The sequence below is a fragment of the Crocodylus siamensis genome, chromosome 4 (genome assembly GCF_052110815.1).
Source record: "Crocodylus siamensis isolate JL-2025a chromosome 4, ASM5211081v1, whole genome shotgun sequence".
Taxonomy (NCBI): Eukaryota; Metazoa; Chordata; order Crocodylia; family Crocodylidae; genus Crocodylus; species Crocodylus siamensis.
Window position 1 is genome coordinate 94,300,391 of NC_143398.1, and position 18,765 is coordinate 94,319,155.

The following is an 18,765-nucleotide window of genomic DNA, read 5'->3' on the forward strand; positions in this document are numbered from 1 at the left end:
GACACTTATTTTGAAGCAAAGCAAGCTGTAAAACGTTTTGTTTCATATATAGTTTCAAGATGGCTTTCCTACAGCACCATGCCTTGGTTAAGCCATGTTCTTAATTTGTTAAAGAAAGAAAAGAGAGGCCTCACAGCTCAGGGAAATGTCTCCTTTGGTGACACCTGTGCAAGCTTCTTGCTCTCATTTGCCTAAACAGTTGTAAGATGAATAAAAAAAGTGAACCCAAACTCAATTCCTCCTATCAGGCGGCAGGTGCTTGTCTATGCTATTAATCCATAGTATTAATATACTAATGAGATCCCTTCTTGATGACCTTGGTTTCTGTCCTTACTCCTCCCCACCCCATCCCAGGTTATGCACATGTTGCCTCACTGTACACATCAAGACTGAACATTTTTGGGGAAAAACTTCTAAACACCCCCATGTCCCATTTCAGCCCAACAGAGCTCTGATTCGTACTGGGAGCCTCACATAGTGTGAATGAACTTCCTGAGTTCTGATTTAACATCTCCCAGTAAGACCAGCATGCAAGCCTTGAACATGTAGCATCTTGTCCAAACACCACCACCATCATATTTCCTCCCCAAAGAACCTTTTAGACCTTACTAGTGCAATGAAGAAAGCCACCAACCATTTACAGGATTTTTCTCTGGGACCTTTCTGCTGGTCACCTTCATACTTCCATAAGCAGCAGGGAACAAGTCTTTGAACAGTGCTTGGAGCCCAACTCCAGAGTTTGAGAGTTGCAGCTCTGAGATTATACAGCTAAATTTGTACCACTCATTGATGTTGTTAGGAAGTCCTAAGTACCCTTTTTTCAAAATCTTTGCAATTAAACAGTGAAGTCCACCAGGTCTTACAAGTTGTGAAGGATTTTTTTTTGCTGTTTAAAGCTCACCTGCTAAAAGTATCAGGTACTAAAACAAAAAAAACCCTCAGGAGAATATAACATTGGATGATTCACAGGAACTGGGCTTCAGAAACCACAAACAGTATTTATTAAGTAAATGATGCCATTTCTGGGGGGTGGAGGGGTCTTATTTTCTCTTAACGAAACTACTTTATGGTTGCACATCTTTTATACAGAACCCTGGTGAGCTGGTGCTCTTCTGAGCCCAGGTTATACTTCTTTGCTCCTAAACTGTATTTCTCTTCCTCCCTGGTAGTTCAAATACTTGCAGGTGGCCATCCTATCCCCTCTTCTGCCCTCTGCTAGCTTCAGACATTAGTTCTTCCAATCCATCCTCATAGCTTCAAGCAATTGCCAGGGTTCAGTATCACAAAGCATCAAAAAAGTTATATATGGCTTTCCAAATAAAAATATGATGCTTCAGTTTCCTAATACCTAAACAGCAATTCTGGTCTCAGCAAGGTGTGGTGCTCTGAATTCAAGATGCAACCACCTTAGTTCAAGTGCACAGACTGGAATCTAGCTAACCAGCATGGATCCAGAGTAAGTTGGGAGACACTTTCTGCAACTTATGCACAATGAGCAAAATCAAAGCAGTTTGCACCCAAACATGCATTTTATCAGGCTAATTATAAATTACTACCCATTCTATGCTCTTACCATTGTTCAAATGGAAACCACCATGGAACATTAAAAAAACCCTGCAAATTCTGCTCGCTAAAAGTTTAAAGCAGCATAGAATCTGCTGCCATCATTTTTAACGCAAGCACAACAGGTGGGAAAGAGAAGGGAAGCATTAAAAGAGCAGGCTGTGTCTGTCTCACACAGTTTATTTAACAATAGGTAATAAGAAATCAATTTTAACAGTCTATACAGTGATCGAAAGTTCATATTTATAAGTAATCAATTTTAATTGCATGATTTACAACATTTGAGGGTTTTTTGCTTTCTATTTTCAAGTTTTACAGAAAGTGGAAGAGGGTGGGAGAGGGAAGGAGAGAGAAAGCAAGCGTAAAGAAGAAACCCCAGGGACTTCTCAGGTTAAAATCATCCCCTCGGAATTGTTTCTTACCCTCTTTTTTCTTTTTTCTTTTGTTAGATGTAAAAATAACGAAAAAAATTCTTTCAAGAAAACAGAAACCACAATATATATACTACATCCATTTGGCAGCTGCCCCTGTGTATTTGCAAAAAACATTGTCTTCTCTCTACATGTACAAATTATTAATACTTGAAGTTTTTTTTTAAGCTCAGACTCTTGTATAGAAAATTCTTGGAGGACAAAAGTAGACTTCAGGAGGGGATTGGGTTATTTAATATTTTTACATTTTCCCAAAGAATTGACATATTTCCAACCAAAGAGGAAAAAATTGGTATTTATTTTTAATATATATTTATATATATGCAATGTATTTTTAAAGCAACATTAACCCCTTTTGTCCTCCGGTTTTAGGAAATGCTCTCCTGTGTTTTGTTTTTTCTTTTTTGCAGTGACATGAGGAAAAAACCAGAATAGGGAAAATGTTTACCTTCTGCCTCAGTAAATAATAACTATCAATATTACATATTTTCATTAATTTAAAAAAAAATAAAACCTATGGGAGGCACGAGACGGGGAACATTGAGCACCCTTTCCCCCTTACCTCCCCAACGCACGCACGCGAGGAAAAACAAGAAAAAAAAAGGACTGGGTTATGATTCCAGCCATAACAAAAATATATTCTTTGTATTCTATCGTCCCTCAGGTTCATTGTTGGTTTGTTTTTAAAACCACAAACTACTGCTGCGGAGTTCGGATGTGTTCCAGGGAAAAATGTTGTATTAGCTAAGAAAGATTCAAAAAAATTTGTCTTCAGTACAAAAAGTCTTGAGAAAATAAGGTTTTTTTTTTTGTTTTTGTTTTTTTTGCTCCCAAAATGCTACAATGTGTCTAGTGTATGTCTAGTGTACTCTGTGAAAGGTTTGAATTCAAGTCTGAGTTATCTGAGCTGAGCCCCAGTTCCGTGGCGCTTGTACCATGGAGGCCTGCCATGCCTGGATTACTAGCGAGCTGAGAAAGCATTGCACTCTGGTCCGGGCTGGCAAAGTGCCCTTGATCCATGGGGTTACCCTGGGCAGCTACCAGTCCTGGATGTGGGGAGCTGGTTTGCGGGGAGACGTGGTGTGGAGAAGGCTGAGGTTGCATCCGAGGGGAAGGGCTGGAATGGGGGGGCTGGGACTGAGGTCGTGGTGAAGGTACAGGCTGCGGAGAACGCACTTGATTGGTGAGTGATGAAGGGATCTGCTGGCCCTGTAAGTGTGGGGACTGGGCCTGACTGGGAAGCATGTGCTGCTGGGGGCTCATGGGGTTGGGCTGAGCTGGAGACCCCATCTGCTGCTGAAGTAGCCTCTGCTGGAAAGCCTGCTGCAAACTGGCTCCTGTCTCCGCACTCATTGCCTGTGGAAGCTGGCTCATTTGTCCCATATTTCCTTGCTGCATCTGCTGCATGTGATGCTGCATCCGTTGCTGCTGTTGTTGCTGCTGCTGCTGGGGGTACCCAACTCCCTGGGGCTGCTGAAACTGATTATGGTTGGCCATCCCAGGACCCAACCCTGGTCCTGCACCTTGCTGCTGCTGCTGCTGGTGGCGCTGCTGCTCGATCATCTGCCGTCTCATTAAAAGATCCCGGAATTGTGGATTCATCCCCGAATGGTTCATGTTCATCGGCTGCGTCTGAGGGTTCATCCCGCCCATGGCTTGCTGAGGCTGTTGCTGCTGTGGTTGCTGCGGCATGGTGGGCCTCTGGACGCCTGCTTGCATGGGGTTCATGTTCTGCATGGCTGAGTTTGGGTGCACCCCTGCCTGCTGCCCTGGCATGGCCTGCTGTGGCTGAAGCCCAGGCTGTCCGGGCGGCATTCCAGGCTGCCCCGGCATACCTTGTGGGTTCTGAGATCCTGCATACTTAGCTGCCCGCTGTTTGATGAATGCAGCCAGTAGCTGAGGATTGGAGTGAAGGATGTTAAGCACCTGCTGCTGCTGCATAGGGGAGCTGGGAGACCTGAGAGTCCGCAGTAAGTTTTGTAATGCTGCCTGGGGCAGAGATCCTTGTTTTGGCGGAGCTGTACCAGGTACCTGGCCCATCCCAGGCTGAGGTGCCATGTTCATAGGCTGCCCTGCCTGGGCTACTGACATCATGGATGGCCTCTGCATTCCTGGCTGTAGCTGCTGAGGTTGGGGCAATCCTCCCTGGGCCCATGGTGGCTGCTGCTGGATGCCTGCTGGTCCCATGGCTTGATCTATGTGACCACCAGGACCTCTGGTCATCTGGGGAGGGCTCATCCCTATGGGTGGCATTGGATTCATCTGGGGCATTGGGTGCTGAATTGGCCTTTGGAAAATCTGAACATGTGCCATTTGACGCTGAGTTTCTGCTGCCCGCTGGATTTGCATGGCCATTTCCACTGCAGCTGGAGGAGGACCTTGAACTGGTGGCTGAGCAGTCTGTGGTGGAGTTGGAGGAGTTCCCTGGCCACCTGCTTTGCCCTGGGACACCGCACCAGGAGGCTGATTTCTTGGTATAGTGTAGGGCGGCATGTTATTGGGAGGTGCAGGCTGGGGCTGCGTGGCAGGCTGGGGTGGTGGCTGAGGCTGTGGGGTCTGAGGTGTTGGGGGCTGCTGGCCTGTTGGAGTTGTTGGCGTGGCTGGTGTTGGTGAGGGCAATCCTTGCTGCTGACCTACCACGCCAGTCCTCTGCATGCTTGCCATCCTCCTTCGGAGCATCTGGGCCTGCTGCAGGCGGTGCTGAAGCTGCTGTTGACGGAGCTTGTGTTTAATGTTGAGGCAGAAGGGCACGGGACACTTGTTCTCCTGGCAGTGCTTTGCATGGTAGCAACAAAGAGCGATGAGCTGTTTGCAAATAGGACACCCTCCATTGGTTTTGCGCTTGCAGCCTTTGGTATGCTGGACAACCCGTTTCATTTTCTGACAGGACGGCAGTGAGCAGTTGGCATTACGACACTGACAGGCATGGACCAGGGACTGAATGCAGCGCTGGATGCTCAGGCGGCGGGAGTCACCAGGGCTCTGGGTGGTTGCAGTCTGCTGGTTGTTACTCTCATCATCTAGGCCCAGGCCCAATTTCTCCATCTTGTGGTCATGGTTTTTAGTGTTATAGCAGGTGATGCACAGGTCATAATCCTGAAAAAGCAAAATGTTGGGAAAAATTAAGCAGCTGTCCATTTAGCCTAGCTCAACAAACACACATGGTATCACTGCAGCTGCAAGGGACGCCCAACTAGTCCAGATGAACTGCTGGAAAGAAATCCAACCTTTTATAGTAGCCCCTCTGTGCCCAGCTACTGACAGAAGTGGAGTACAAATTCTAAGCAGTGAAACCTGTGGGGGCAGGGCAGCAATAAACACAGAAATAGACAGTTTGACAACCCTGTTTACCCGTAGGCAGTAAAAATATTTCACCTGACCAGTAGGACAAATGGAAACACAGTTTCCTTCCCCACAGAGAAGGGAGAGGGGAAGTCAAGTGGCCAGTCATCAGCTTGCTCTTTTTCAAAAGAGGGGCAGGAGAAAATAATAGCACATCTGCCCCCTCTTTAAAAGGGATTAGAGGAAAGGGAGCAAACAGAAGAATGTGGCCACATGGTGAACAGATGGGGGAGAAGAGTGGCTCAAATTTTGCAGAAGGTAATCACTGCTTTTAGGGGGAAAAAAGTCTTCAAGCTGCACTAGGTGGAAGAGAACCTAGACTTTGTGCACGTGGGAGGGGGAGCATCACATTCTACTTGCAGGCTCTCAGAGCTGAATCTGGGGCAGAGCTGATTTAATGTTGGAGTAGTAAAGATTGAAATTGAAGGGCTTGGGTTGAGGCAGCTGTGGCTTCTAAGCACAGCTACTACTTCCTCAAGCTAGCAGACAATGCTCAGACAAACAGGATTGGGATGGTCTTTAAAAGTTCCTTAATGCTTTCTATTATCAGTCTCCAGTAGAATGCAGAATAGCAGTATTACATCTATTTCCTCCACCTGCCTGTAATCTATGTCTTAAAGAACAAAAAGCCTGACAGCAACTTTTAAAACAAACAAGATGATGGCTTTGACAGCATGTTCCTATGCATGGCGGAAATGCAAAGCAACAGAGACCTCCACGCAAGTCATTATTGAAGAACCCCAGTTATCAAGCCTCAATTTTACATTTCTGAACTCTGAAATGCCTTTAAAAAAAAAAAAAAAAGAGAGAGAGACAGAAGCCCTACTTCATCAAGAAAACAGGACAAAGTGACACCCTTCTTTTTGGATGGAAGTGCTTAAATTTCCCAAACAACTGCTTGGGAAAAAGCATCATAAGTGATTCAGCCCTCCAAAGGGACTTCACTACCTAAATGTTCTGAGATTTAAATCAGAGAGGCTGGGATTTCCAGTGCTAAGAGTCCTAGCAAAATATAAATGTCACTGAGCACTGAACATTTAAGGAAGGAAAGGAAGCTTCTTTCTACTCCAAGCTACCAGAGATTTGAAGAAATCTCATTGAATCTAGGTTCAGAAGTGACCTTTGGTGGAGGCTCTCTTTTACTCCAGTGCCCAAAGCGAGTGGGGAAACAATATCTTACGGGGCATACCTCACAGACAGTGCAGTGCCATCTGGTCTCCACATGATGCTTGCACTCGTTGCAGGTGTAAACAAAACGATCTTGACTCTGGGTATGCAGCTCCACCAACATACACATGGTTGACCACTGAGCCCTTCGGAGTGAAGAGAACTCCAGGTGCTTGTCCCTAGCAAGGGTGAGGAAGGCATCACGCCCATCCATTAAGTCACATGGAATGAGTGGATCAGGCTCAACAATAGGAGGCAGGGAATTGGCTGCAGGGCCAGCAATGAGACGGATCACAAAGAAGACCTGAAAAAAAGAGAGACCAACACAGAAGTTAATCAGCCACTGGCCAGAAGGCTTCAGCCACCAGCCTTAATTATGCAATGTATGCAATTCCAGAACTGCTGAAGCTTGCATGAGTTGAGAAGGGGGGCTGCAGGTCAAAACAGCTGCCCACAAGGGTATGGAAAGCACTTCCCATCCTTGAAGTGCATTGCAGGTGCTCCCCTCTGCTTCTTCAGACACATGACATACAGACCTATTACATAGAGCACCAAAATAGGGATAGCAATAGGCCTGTGTGAAGCAGCTAGTATTTGCTTTGGATTTGGCCGATTTGGGAGACAGTGATTTGATTTGGTGATTCAAATCACTGTCTTGATTTGATTTTGGCCAAATCTGACTAGATTTGGCAGCAGCCGAATCTCTGAATCAGCCAGGCCAGGCCCATCCCCTGCCCCTCTCCCAGCCCGGCAATGGCTGTCCTGCCCACCCCAGCTCCCAGCACTTGGGGGGAAAAAATGGTCCCGGCTCAGCAGGTGCTGCTGGGCAGGGGGCAATCCCTGCTGCCCCCCACTACCCCACGCTGTGTGGGGAGCTATGCATGAGCTCCCGAACCTCCCCCTCCCAGCCCCCTCATGGGTGCCCCACACAGGCCAGCTCTAGCTCTTTAAGAAAAAAACAACCCTGAAGAAATCCCAGGACTTGCTGCTCCTGCTGGCGGGGGGGATGATCCCCGCTGCCCCCTGCCATGTGGGGGGCTCTGCAGGAGCCCCCAAACCCTGAGGCTGCACCAGGAGCAGCAAATCCTGGGACTTTTCTCTGCTTTTTTTTCCCCCTCCTTAAAGGGCTGGAGCCCTAGAAGGCTGTGCAGCCATGGGGGGGCCAGGGAGGCAGGGTTTCGAGGGGGCTTGTGCAGAGCCCCCCATGCAGCGTGGGGCAGTGGAGATCACCCCCCCCCACCTGACAGCACCCGGTGAGCACCGGGGCTTTTCTTTTCTTTTTTTTTTTTTTTTAAAGTACCAAGCTGGGGCAGGCAGGGGAAGCCATGAGGGGGCTTGGGGGAGGCTGGGGCCCCCTCCATGTCCTCTCTCCTAGTACTTACCAGCTCTGAGTGGCTGCAGCTCCCTGCTGCAGCCACCGGGGACTGCCCAAATTAAAAGTTCTCTGAACCTCTGCTGAAGATTCAGAAAGCTTTGAATCAATTTGGACCTTTTAATTGGTCCCGATTTGATCTGGATTTGGAGATTTGGCCACCAAATCAAAATCACCACCTGAAGCTTTGCACAGCCCTAATAGGTAACTCCTGGCACAGGTGCCAGAGCATGGCATGTGAAGGCATTTTGCTTGGCATGTGCACCTTGGGGCAGACAGCACTGAAGGAGCTGTACTGCACTGCCACAATAAGGATCAGGCCCTTCTCAGCTCTCATGCCATCTGCCCCTGCCATGCCAACATCTCATATGTTCAGGTTGGGGGTGTTTTCGGCACTTTGCCCAGAGATGGTGCTGGCCCCTGCACTAGACTCTGTGGCAGGACAAATACTTTATTTTCATAAAAGTTCTTTGCACAGCACAGCACAGCACAGCACAGCACAGCACAGCACAGCACAGCACAGCAGTGATGAATAGTCCCATACTGCTGATGGAAAATTAACCCATGCTTCATTGCCACACCAGCCTGGTGCACCAACACTGGAGAAGGGGACTGTCTGGACAGGTATTCCAGCTGCAAATATAATCTTGTGTTAAGCCTATAAGCAAGCTTTGAGTACTCGGCCATTAAAACATTTCTTATTCCATCAGATTTTACCTCCTTGTGCTTCTCCATAGTGGCATACAGCTTCTGTGAAAGATCATTGGAGACATTGGGCATGCCAGGCTTTTTCTTATTGCCCCGACTCAAGCTGCTCTTATTTTTACTTGTCTTCTTATTGTTCTTCTTTTTGGCATTTTTGCTGTCTCCCTTGCTCACCTGTCGGAGCAAGGAGGAATCAGTAACTTTCAATGTGCAAAATAAAAGGTACATGAGATCCCTGACTATTTAAAAGACACAGTAAATCAGCATAACATTTTATTATTTTGATACTTTGTCATTCCAGCACTATATATAGAAACATTTCAGAATAACTTGCTTTTAAAAAAGAAAAACTTACCAATTCCTTTAGAACAGAAAATATAATTGAATTACTCACTAGCAACAAAACCATGTAAAAGCACCAAGGAGTGTAAATGCTCAGTGGATGATATGTGGGTTTGACTGAAGATCCAAAAAAAGATACTGATCAAAATATTCTCCAATGAACTCTTATTCAGCTGGAAGAATCCTGAAAGGGCATGGCAGATGGACCACTGCTGAGCTATTTAAAACTGATAAGTCACTAAAGAGCACAAATGATCTCGCATTATCCAGAAGTCTGAAGATAAAGGAGACAGATGAGATGACTTGGTAGGTTTTTCCTACTCTTGTTACTCTCTTCGTGTCACAGCCCTTACCCCGCCCTTTTTTTTGTTCATTTCTTTAGACAGTGTCAAATAGGAGCTTAAGAAGATGGGACCTTTATGTCCAGAAAAGTTCTACTAACATTTCCATTTCAGAGATTGGTTTCCACTCCCACTTTGATCTTGGCTGGAAGTGGGACAGAGAAGTGACAATCAATGTCAACTAAAAACAGGTTTTTCCTCCCATTTCTAGACTAGTCTGACCATAGCTCACTAATGAGAACAATGGTTCCTGGGGGGTTCATGATGTAGATGCCTTTTGTGGTTTTTTGAGAGCTCACATATAGGAACAGACTTTATGTGAACACTTTTATTATACTGATAAGCTCTAAATAAGCTTTTTCTGTCAAGAGCAAATCTTCCAACAAAAGAAGCTGTTTGTTCTAACACATGGTTCCTGGATGATAAAGATTATTTAGTAGGGTTGGAGAGTTGTCACTGTAACAGTTCAGGAAACATGAGGAGCAAGGATTTTCTGTTATATCTTTTATTGGACCAACGGTATAGTTGGGAGAGCTGTTGGACAAGCTTTTTGGGCATCAAGTACCTTTCCTCAAGTCTAAGGAAAAAAAAAAAAGAGGGGGGCAGACACGGTCTGAGATAAATATCAGAGGAAATACAATCAGTCTGCCTGGAAGGACAGAGGAGGGCTGTGGACTAAGGGTTAAAAAGGTGTTTAAAAAGCTGTTATGGGACAAAAGTAGTGTAGTAGAAGCAGCAATCTAGTTACTGGCAGAGCAACTATTCAAAAAAGACAGGGTAGTTATTACCAGTGAAGTTCATGAAAATTAGTAACAGTATTTGTTAGGTTGCAAGGAGCCATGAAGGATGGTGACTTTGGTTAAGATTTTTAAATCTGTTTGTAACTCTGCTAAACACCGAGGCCTTTTCAAATAGTTGTTTTTAACAGCATTCTGTATCAAGCTTCCTGTACATCTTTTCCCTTAGAAGAGGCCAGATCAACAGCCTCGGAAGTATTCTCTTGTGTATTTAATATCTTTGGGCGTGTCAGGCATGCAAAGAGCAACTTTGTTTAGAACTGCCGGTTTACATGGGGCTTCTTAAATATGCTACCATATTTGATATATGGCTGCCAAAAGAAAATTTAAGTGCGGACAGAGCTGCATGACCTCACATCCAATTTGTCTAAAGGCCTTGAAAGCAAGACTAAGTAAAAACTGAAAATCATATGAAGTATGGATGGGTAATGATGAAAAGCATGGTTTTCTAACAGTCAATGAATCATTGGATGGAAAGCAAGTTTTAGAACAAAGACTGATCACTTCTAGGAGAGGAAGTCATGACCTCAAGGGAAAAGCTGTATCAGCCTTTACACCCAGTTTCTCTCCAGCACCTACACAAGCTTTCTAGTAAGTAGTGCTCGATCAGCATCATGGCTCCCTAAATGCAGTTCCCACTCCTGTTTCAAAAGAGCACAGAAGACAGAGCTGGTGCATTCATGAATAAGTATCTTCATCGTAAGTATCTTCACTTTTTTGTTATTTTTCTTTAATGCTACAAGACATTCCAACCTTTTTATTCTTTAATTCTAGGGTGTGAAAGTGCATTTGTAAAATTTTTTTCTCATGGTCATGTGTACATGCAGAAAAAGTAATACATTTTCCCCAAGTTCAAATAGCTCTAAACATTCTCAAAAATCCTGATTAAAGTATGTGCTCTAGTTAGAGCCTCAAACACCTTTAAAAGTCAGTATCTACACATTATGCTAAACCAGAGCTGGCAAAGTGCTGTTTATCAGCATTCTGTTAAGGTCTGTATTGTCATCTTTTTGATGTTTGAAAAGAAAAATGGTGAGCCACCTCCTAGGAACTGAAATCTGAAGCAGCAGCTTTTATACAATTTGAGGTTGTGGTTCAAAGCAACAGACGATTTAATTTCAGTATCAAAATGTTTAACCAGCTTCAAGTTCTGACTAACTGACCTTAGTAAAGCTGTTTTGTTAAGGCTTACAAGCAGACAGACACCTCCTTAGATTCTCTCTTAAGGTGTAAGGCTATTTGTTTCGTCAGTTAAATGACCCAAACAACAGAATATTTGAATTCCAAATCGATACGGATGCAAACATGTTGATTTCAGCTGGATCTTAACTCATTATTTGTTCTACTCCTTATTTAGTTAGCACTCTAAATACCGTATTTACACAAATATAAGACAAGATTGTCCATCCTCCTACTTCAGCAGGGGGAGGGGCCTAAAACCCCTAGTCTTACATTTGCATACAGGGAGGCCTCATTAAACTGTTGCCCAAAGCAGCATGCAATAAAAACCAACTATGAAGCTGATTAAATGCAGCTAACACTGAGGATGACTATAAAACAAATGGCCCACACTGGGCAAACAGGCTGATGGGAACCTACCACTAGGATAGGTTAGCACAGCCCATCTGTTTAAGTTATACAGTAGTGCCCATTGAGCAGTCTCCCTCAGCGCCAACTCCTTTTGATGGCGAGCCACTACACTGCATACATTTCCTCTTCACTCCCACAGGTAGGCTGCCTTTTTCTCATTCCCAATGATTCTCATTCCTTCACCAGCCCTAAATGGCTGGCAAACATCACCAAATGGGGGCCCTAAACAGTTCATTCAGAATCCCTGTTATCCCATCTCTCAGCCTGTTGCATATGATCTGCCCTGCCCTCTATGAGGTGAAACTGGACCAGGCTGGCCGGTTTGGAGGACCACAGGACTCATGACAAGAACACCTGGTTCCAGTCAGTCATGGGGAGGCTAATTAGCACATGGATTTGGTGGGATGGGGGGTTGTGTTTATATCTGGAGTATATACAGACAGACTGGGCAGTGTGGAGCTGTGGGGTCACCATGGTTTGAAACCGTGCTGACTCTGCTGGGGCTCAGCCCAATGAACTATATGAGAAATGATAAGCCTTTTGGCTTTGGACTAATATCATGTATAGTTTGTACTATATATAAGTAGGTACAAAAGTACTGCTTAAAAGAATGTTTATGGAGTACCTGTGCTAAAACTTGTAGCAGTTTCAAAAAAAGGTAACATGCATCACTTCTGGATTAACTAAGTCTATTGGCACTATATGCAAATTACTACAGGTACATTAATTTCAAGACAGCAGTGTCAAAGTTGCTCCTCACTTCTTTGTGCCCACGGAGAGCAGGTATCTGACAATAAAAGAGGGGGGGGAGAGGAAGGGGCTGCAGAGGAAGATGATGTGGGTAGGCAGAGGGCTACCAGACCCCAAAATTTATTTTCCCTGCTGTAGCAGTGGGAAGGAGACAAATTCAAGGCACATTTCCAATAAATTAGATTCTATACCTGGAAAATTATAACATTTATAGGTTTTCAGGTACAGAATCAAATTATTGAGAGGTCATCTTATATTCAAGAAAATACAGTAACTTTTTTTTTTTTTTTTTTTATATACTATTAAATCATAATGTTAAAACTAACAACCCCAAACCCAGACAGTTCTTGAAATAAGGCTCCAGACTTCTTGGGTACTCCTGAGTAGGTCTTAGATGGCCAACCCAACAGCCTGACAAGCGTAGCCTATTTAGCCAGAAGTTTTCAACTTTCAGATAAGAATCATGAAAGAGAACTAGAACAGATTCCCAACTATAATTTGATAGTCCACAGGCTCCAGTACAACTCTCACACAGCAATTAATAAAAAACCCAGTGAAATCCATTGCCATTACATAGATATCTGAATTTAAAAATTAACTGTCTGAGAATCGTTTCTGAGGCTCCAGCCATGGAGTTTCAGGCAAGCAGAATGAAAGAAAGAATTCAATCTGCAAGTAAGGAAACTCAAGGGGTGGGGGAGGAATAACAGCTACTGAGTAAAAGTGAGAACTGAATCACATTAGAAATGTAAAATTAAACATCAGTGCCACAAATACAAGTTAACTCTAGTAGTACACCAAGCACAGAAGGAAATTAGGTGAAAACTTGAGACAGATTACGGGAAAAAAACCCAAGAGTTGTGTAGAAAGTTTCCTTACATCTGTGCTCTCATTACTAGTGTTCTCTTCTCTCTTTCGCTCTTCCTCCTCTTGTTCTAGTTCCTTAATACTCTCCTCTAGAACATTGGGCCAGAAGTCCCCTTCAAAGTAAGGCAGCTCTTTTGCACTTGTTAGACGATCTTCTGTTGCCTGCTTGAAGATATCCTATAAAACAGATCAGATATATTATGTTATGGTTATCACAAAGCAAGTTAACCAATGCACTTGCTTCTCTGTGCAGCACCCAAAAAACCCCTAAACAATACACCTCAATCTACTAAGGCACAGCCCAAGGATGGATTTAAAGTTGTGTTGGTTATGTACAAGTGCCTCAATTTGGGATGATGCTTCAAATATTTAGTCTACAAAGATACAAATCCCTTAATTCAATAGATTGTAGCCTGCCACTTGCTGTAAGCTGCACATTTCTTTGATACAACAGTGCCATCACTATACTTCCTAGGCCTCTTAATTTGTGTTCTGGACAATGCTGCAGGCTTCAGGTCTTTGCAAATGCATCAGACCACCAAACATGCCTGATAATTTTATTTTAATCCCAAAAGATTCTCTAATTTTCAAACTGACAGTCTAGCTAAAGTGTTCTTATGCAGCACTCTCATGACTTTCAGATTTGCTTTTTTATTATTTTGAAAAAAGAGGAAAGGAAGGCATGATATAACTGAAGTCTTGCTATGTTTTCAAAAGCTGTGTAGTTTAAATAGAATGTACATGTTGCTGTTAGTGCTCAATCTAGATCAGAAACAAGGTTAATATGTTAGAAATTTAAGAAAAATCCCACTTATCGAAGAGCAAGGAGTAGGAAGAGAACAAAGACAGACATGTCATGAAGTCAGAATCCAGTTAATTTGTATGTTGCACTAACCTTGTAATCATGGACGATACGCTCAGACACTGATTTGTCCAGCATTTTTTTGTACCACTCCTGCAGTCGCTTGGGCTTAGGTATCTTCTGATCAGGTGGATGGCAATGGAATATGTAGTCATCTCCTTCACTTGGTGGGCAGGCCCAGATATGTCCAGTAGTATATCTACCATTGTAAAAAAAAAAGACAGGTTATCAGGGTGCTGATGATCATTGGCCCTTCAGCCACAAGATGGAGCCAGCACAGAAGCTGACTCATGTTACAAGATGGACAACAAGTCTTCCAGATATCTACCGCAGAGCTGCTGGTACATACAAGCAATGGGCACCAGTAACAACTGAACTATGCCCTGGTTGGTATGGGCATGCAATATGGAGACCTCTTTTCATTAATAAGATGCACAGCTGTGTTGCACAGAATAACTATGGAAAACATGCTTCACCTGCAAACCTCAAGGTAAAAGTTACTGAAGCTTAACATTTGTTTGCAACTGTCAGCCACCATTGGAAGAGAACTGAATTACAATTAGAAGAGAACTGTACATTCTCAGAGCAAAGGAGTGGAGACTTCAGACAATATTTCAACATTAAAAGCCAAGGATTTAAAGACAAATAAGCCATTTACCAGCACATAACTGTCCAATTACTTTGTTTCCTGTCATTTACTACACTATTCTACTAGATACCTCTCCTGCCTTCAAGGTCAATTAAAGGAAGATTATACCTCTGCTCATTCTTGGTGTATATTGTCCCTGTAGATGCATGCTGCTGGCATGTATTCCAGTAGCACAAAGCCTAACACCATCTAAAATAGTAACTGAATGGCCCTAAATCCACAAAGTCCAATTTACCCAAGTTCCTTCCTACCTGTCATTTGGAAAAACAAAACAAAACAAAACACACAAACACAACCTCCAAAAGCAGGAAAGACGACTATATACTCAGAAGTCAAATTACAGGCAAGTAAATTTTTCTGCCCAACTGAAAGCAAGCTCACACCCTCTCTCTGTAAAAGTTAAGCCAGGAGTTATCCCATACTTTCAGGAAAACAGTTAGAAGTTATTAAAATGCCTGAACGTTGGTCCTCTCAAAACAGGCACCAGACACCACCCAGAAGGGTGGATATATAGGACCTGGATCACAAGTCCTAAGGATGCTGCTGTTCTCTTGTTGCTACCTTAACCACAGAGGCATGGCCTTTTACATCCTACATCCTGGCTTCCATGTGCTCCACATGGCCACGTCTCTCATTCTTGGCTTCAGCAACTCACTTGCTGCAAAAGTCCTTCAATGACTTAAGTTTCCATCCGAGTGAAACCTCAGGATTTTATATGCTCTGTTTCTTCTCATTTCCCTCTAACTTCTTTTGGCAGGATGTTATTATTTCAACTGCCAGCTCTGTAAAGATGTTACCTAAGAAAAAATGCTACCACAAAAACTGACTAGTCCAGAGAGAATTAACAGACAAGTAAATGATGAAGAAAGATAAGAATACTTTACTCACTAGCCCAAAAATGTTACTCGACAGAGAGCAGAATATTGCAAAGGCTGAATTAATGACAGTATCTGTCAGACAGCAAAGTCTTATGGTCCAGATATTCAAGTTACTTTCCTCTAATTCAAAATTGATTAAAATATGTTCAAGTCATATTCTATATACTTTATTAGACAGAATATAACTAACTGACATTCAAGCCTCTGTTGAGAAATCTGCAATCCTACTGCAGTCACTGATTTTCTTTCTTCCCTCAAAACCCATGCCATGGATATTTTCCTTTCATCCTCACTGAAACTGGACAGGTATGTGATTCAGGACAGTAACCACATCATTTTATCTACCCAATGAGGTACAGGTATACAACTGGGTGCTGTACAATAAGAAAAAGTCATAAACTTACCCTAATTTCTTGACATATTCTAAGTATCCAATTAGTATTTCATGATAGACTGCAGTCCTCAAGCATTTAGGGCGGAAGAAATGAACACTATCGAGGTAAGATATATACACTCGCCTAGACAAAGGAGAAAAATGCATGACAACACAGAATAGATGGCTGGAGGTTCCACAGCATTTACACATCATCCACTGTAGTCTAACCCCGAAATACCCAATTCAAGTCACTACCTTCAGAGGCCTCCATGAACTTGCATTTTTGTTTGGCCTTGTCGCCTCATCCGTTTCTGGAATCATCTACCTTTAAAAAGTTGACCCTCAAATTCACCTTCTTCCTTTGGCTGAGATGCCACCACCAGACATACATTCTACTCCTCAACTATCCTCTCTTTTTACTGTAATATTCCCACTACAGTAACTGCTTTATATTGAGATATTCTAGTATAAGTGACAAAAATTAAGTTGTATTCAAATCTTAAAAATTCAGGACTTCAGGTGGATCACCCAACCAAGACTTCTGGATAAAATAAAATTTAGCTACCCCTTGACCAGAGCATCACGTAGATTCTTACCTCTGATTGGGCGGAGGGCAATCTGAGCCATACTCCTGTACATGCATGCCGAAGAAGCACAAGTCTACACCATCAATCTCTTCAAAGGCAAATAGAGCTTTTGTGCGATAAGGGAAGGACTCTGCCATCTCTCCACTGTCTACAAACCTGCAGATTTAATAAATTGGGGGGGTGGGGAGAACGACACAATAAATATATTCCATCATGATCTGAATAGAAAACAAGTATTTGCAGCTTCTGTATCTGCAGAGGTAGGAAGCTCAAGCACCCATCTTTTGAGTCAGTGCTGAAGGAAGACAACAAGTCTTAAAGGGATGTACCTTGCTTTCATTCCTGGTTTTACTTCTACAGTTTTGTCAGAGGCATGAACCACCCTAACTGTGACCTCTCCTGCCTCAGGGTGATTCTGTCTTCTCAGGAAGTCATTGACTCTGTTTTCCAAGAAGGTACCAAGTCTTGTAGCTGGTAACCCTACAAAAATAAAATTCAATATATACATGACTAAAAAGTTCATCTCTCTATACCTGTATTAACTGAAGTAGCTTTCAATGTGCTATGCCACATGAGATTAAATGGGTTTAGTTCAAGTGAAATAGTACATTTGCTTTTCACCTCTAGACATACCTGTGGTTTAAAACACAATTCAAATCAAAGTGGAAATTAGCATGCATTTTATTCTGGTCCCTGTATGTTTACTGCAGAGGCCTACCACTATTAAGTCTTCTCTTGAAGAGAATTAGCTAAGAATTTGAAATGCTGCATGTGGAGGCCTAACTCTGCATACACTGCCCAAACCTAGCCAGTAATATCAACACTTCCATTTTTCTGAAGACCAAAACAATAAATAAATAAAATCATCCACTTCAACCAACCCCTACTAAATGCATTATTACACTTATATCCACCTCTCCTTTCAAATAAAACCCAGACAAAAGAAGTGCTAGCATCCAGGTATGAAGGAATGCCTGACTCCAAAAGGCAGTTTAAGAGTCCTAGCACAAAGAAGCCCTTCATCTCATTCTCATACCACTATTTACAGTTTCTTATGTATCACCTCCAGCTCCTTCAATTTTTGCATTTTGGCACCTTCCAACAAATCCTGGCCACAGGATGCTGTTATGAGTAACATTTGCATGCAAGTGGCTGGAAACCCCGGTTAGTTGAATAAAATTGTAAGCAGCCCCTGCATTCTCACAATGAATGTTCTCAGTGAATCCAGGAAGCCTGGATTATGGAGAAAGCATACAGATGTTGTAACTTGAAGCACTGTACTCAAGAGTTGTTTGGTTTCTATTTCATGAGAAAGCAGTTGAAGAGACAGGTTCTGGAATAGCTAAGCTGCCAACAACAAGGTTCCCTCCTCCCCCAACGTTTCAAGGCAATTTATACAAGTGATTTCCTCTTTGCCCCTTGTCAGAAGGGCTCACAACAAACACGGACCTTTCAATACTGTACAATAACTAACACCTCCTACAGGTTTACCCAGTCTTTTATATGGGCTGCTTTTACAAAATGAGCCAAACAAAATGCAGCCATTTAGTTTGAACTTTAATAAAAACGATTTAATTCTGAGTGGAAGATAAAAGTTTAAAAAGCTTACACAATCTTCCTTCTGTCTACAGGCCAACAGTAGATGTTTCCAAACCATAACCTTCAACCCCAGGTGGATCCTGAACAGAAGGAGCCACCTCAAGAGGAGAGATCTGTTTATGGTCCACCTAACCTTTGTCTTCTCTGCTAACCTACCCAAAGTATTAGCTATACTAGGGACTTGGAAGGTGGTTACTAATTTAGATTAGACAGCAAATCACAGTGGTTATTTTCTAATACTGGTCTTTAAGTACAGTCCTTTGAACAAACACATTTAGCAAGTTAAGAACACATGAAGTGCCAGTGGATATGGTCATTCTTAAATACTAGGACACTCTTCTACCCACATCAAGTTTACCACACAGGCCTATTTAACTAAAAGCAGAAAATACTTAAAAAAATAAGAGGGACAGGAGAGAAGTTCCATCTTCCCCAAACTTACTTTTAGCAGAAAATTTGTTCTCTTTCCTGGTTCGACCTGTTTTCTTTAGGCAGCCATCACAGACAAAACTGAAGTGAAAACATGAGGAAAAGGAGTGAAAAATAT

General features: G+C 43.1%; 1 protein-coding gene across 2 annotated transcripts in view; it reads right to left on the reverse strand.

The window, feature by feature from the left end:
* Positions 1–1,723: 1,723 nt before the first annotated feature.
* Positions 1,724–18,765, reverse strand: part of EP300 (EP300 lysine acetyltransferase) — a 105,551-nt gene continuing 88,509 nt past the window's right edge. For both annotated transcript variants that reach the window (XM_090042958.1, XM_090042957.1), the window contains exons 23-31: positions 18,661–18,728; positions 16,949–17,099; positions 16,629–16,775; positions 16,061–16,174; positions 14,163–14,328; positions 13,280–13,444; positions 8,593–8,754; positions 6,526–6,807; positions 1,724–5,090 (exon numbers count right to left, since the gene is read on the reverse strand). In XM_090042958.1, coding sequence (XP_089899084.1) covers positions 2,844–5,090; positions 6,526–6,807; positions 8,593–8,754; positions 13,280–13,444; positions 14,163–14,328; positions 16,061–16,174; positions 16,629–16,775; positions 16,949–17,099; positions 18,661–18,728 — 3,502 coding nt within the window. In that variant the 3' untranslated portion in view covers positions 1,724–2,843. The remainder of the gene's footprint in view (positions 5,091–6,525; positions 6,808–8,592; positions 8,755–13,279; positions 13,445–14,162; positions 14,329–16,060; positions 16,175–16,628; positions 16,776–16,948; positions 17,100–18,660; positions 18,729–18,765) is intronic.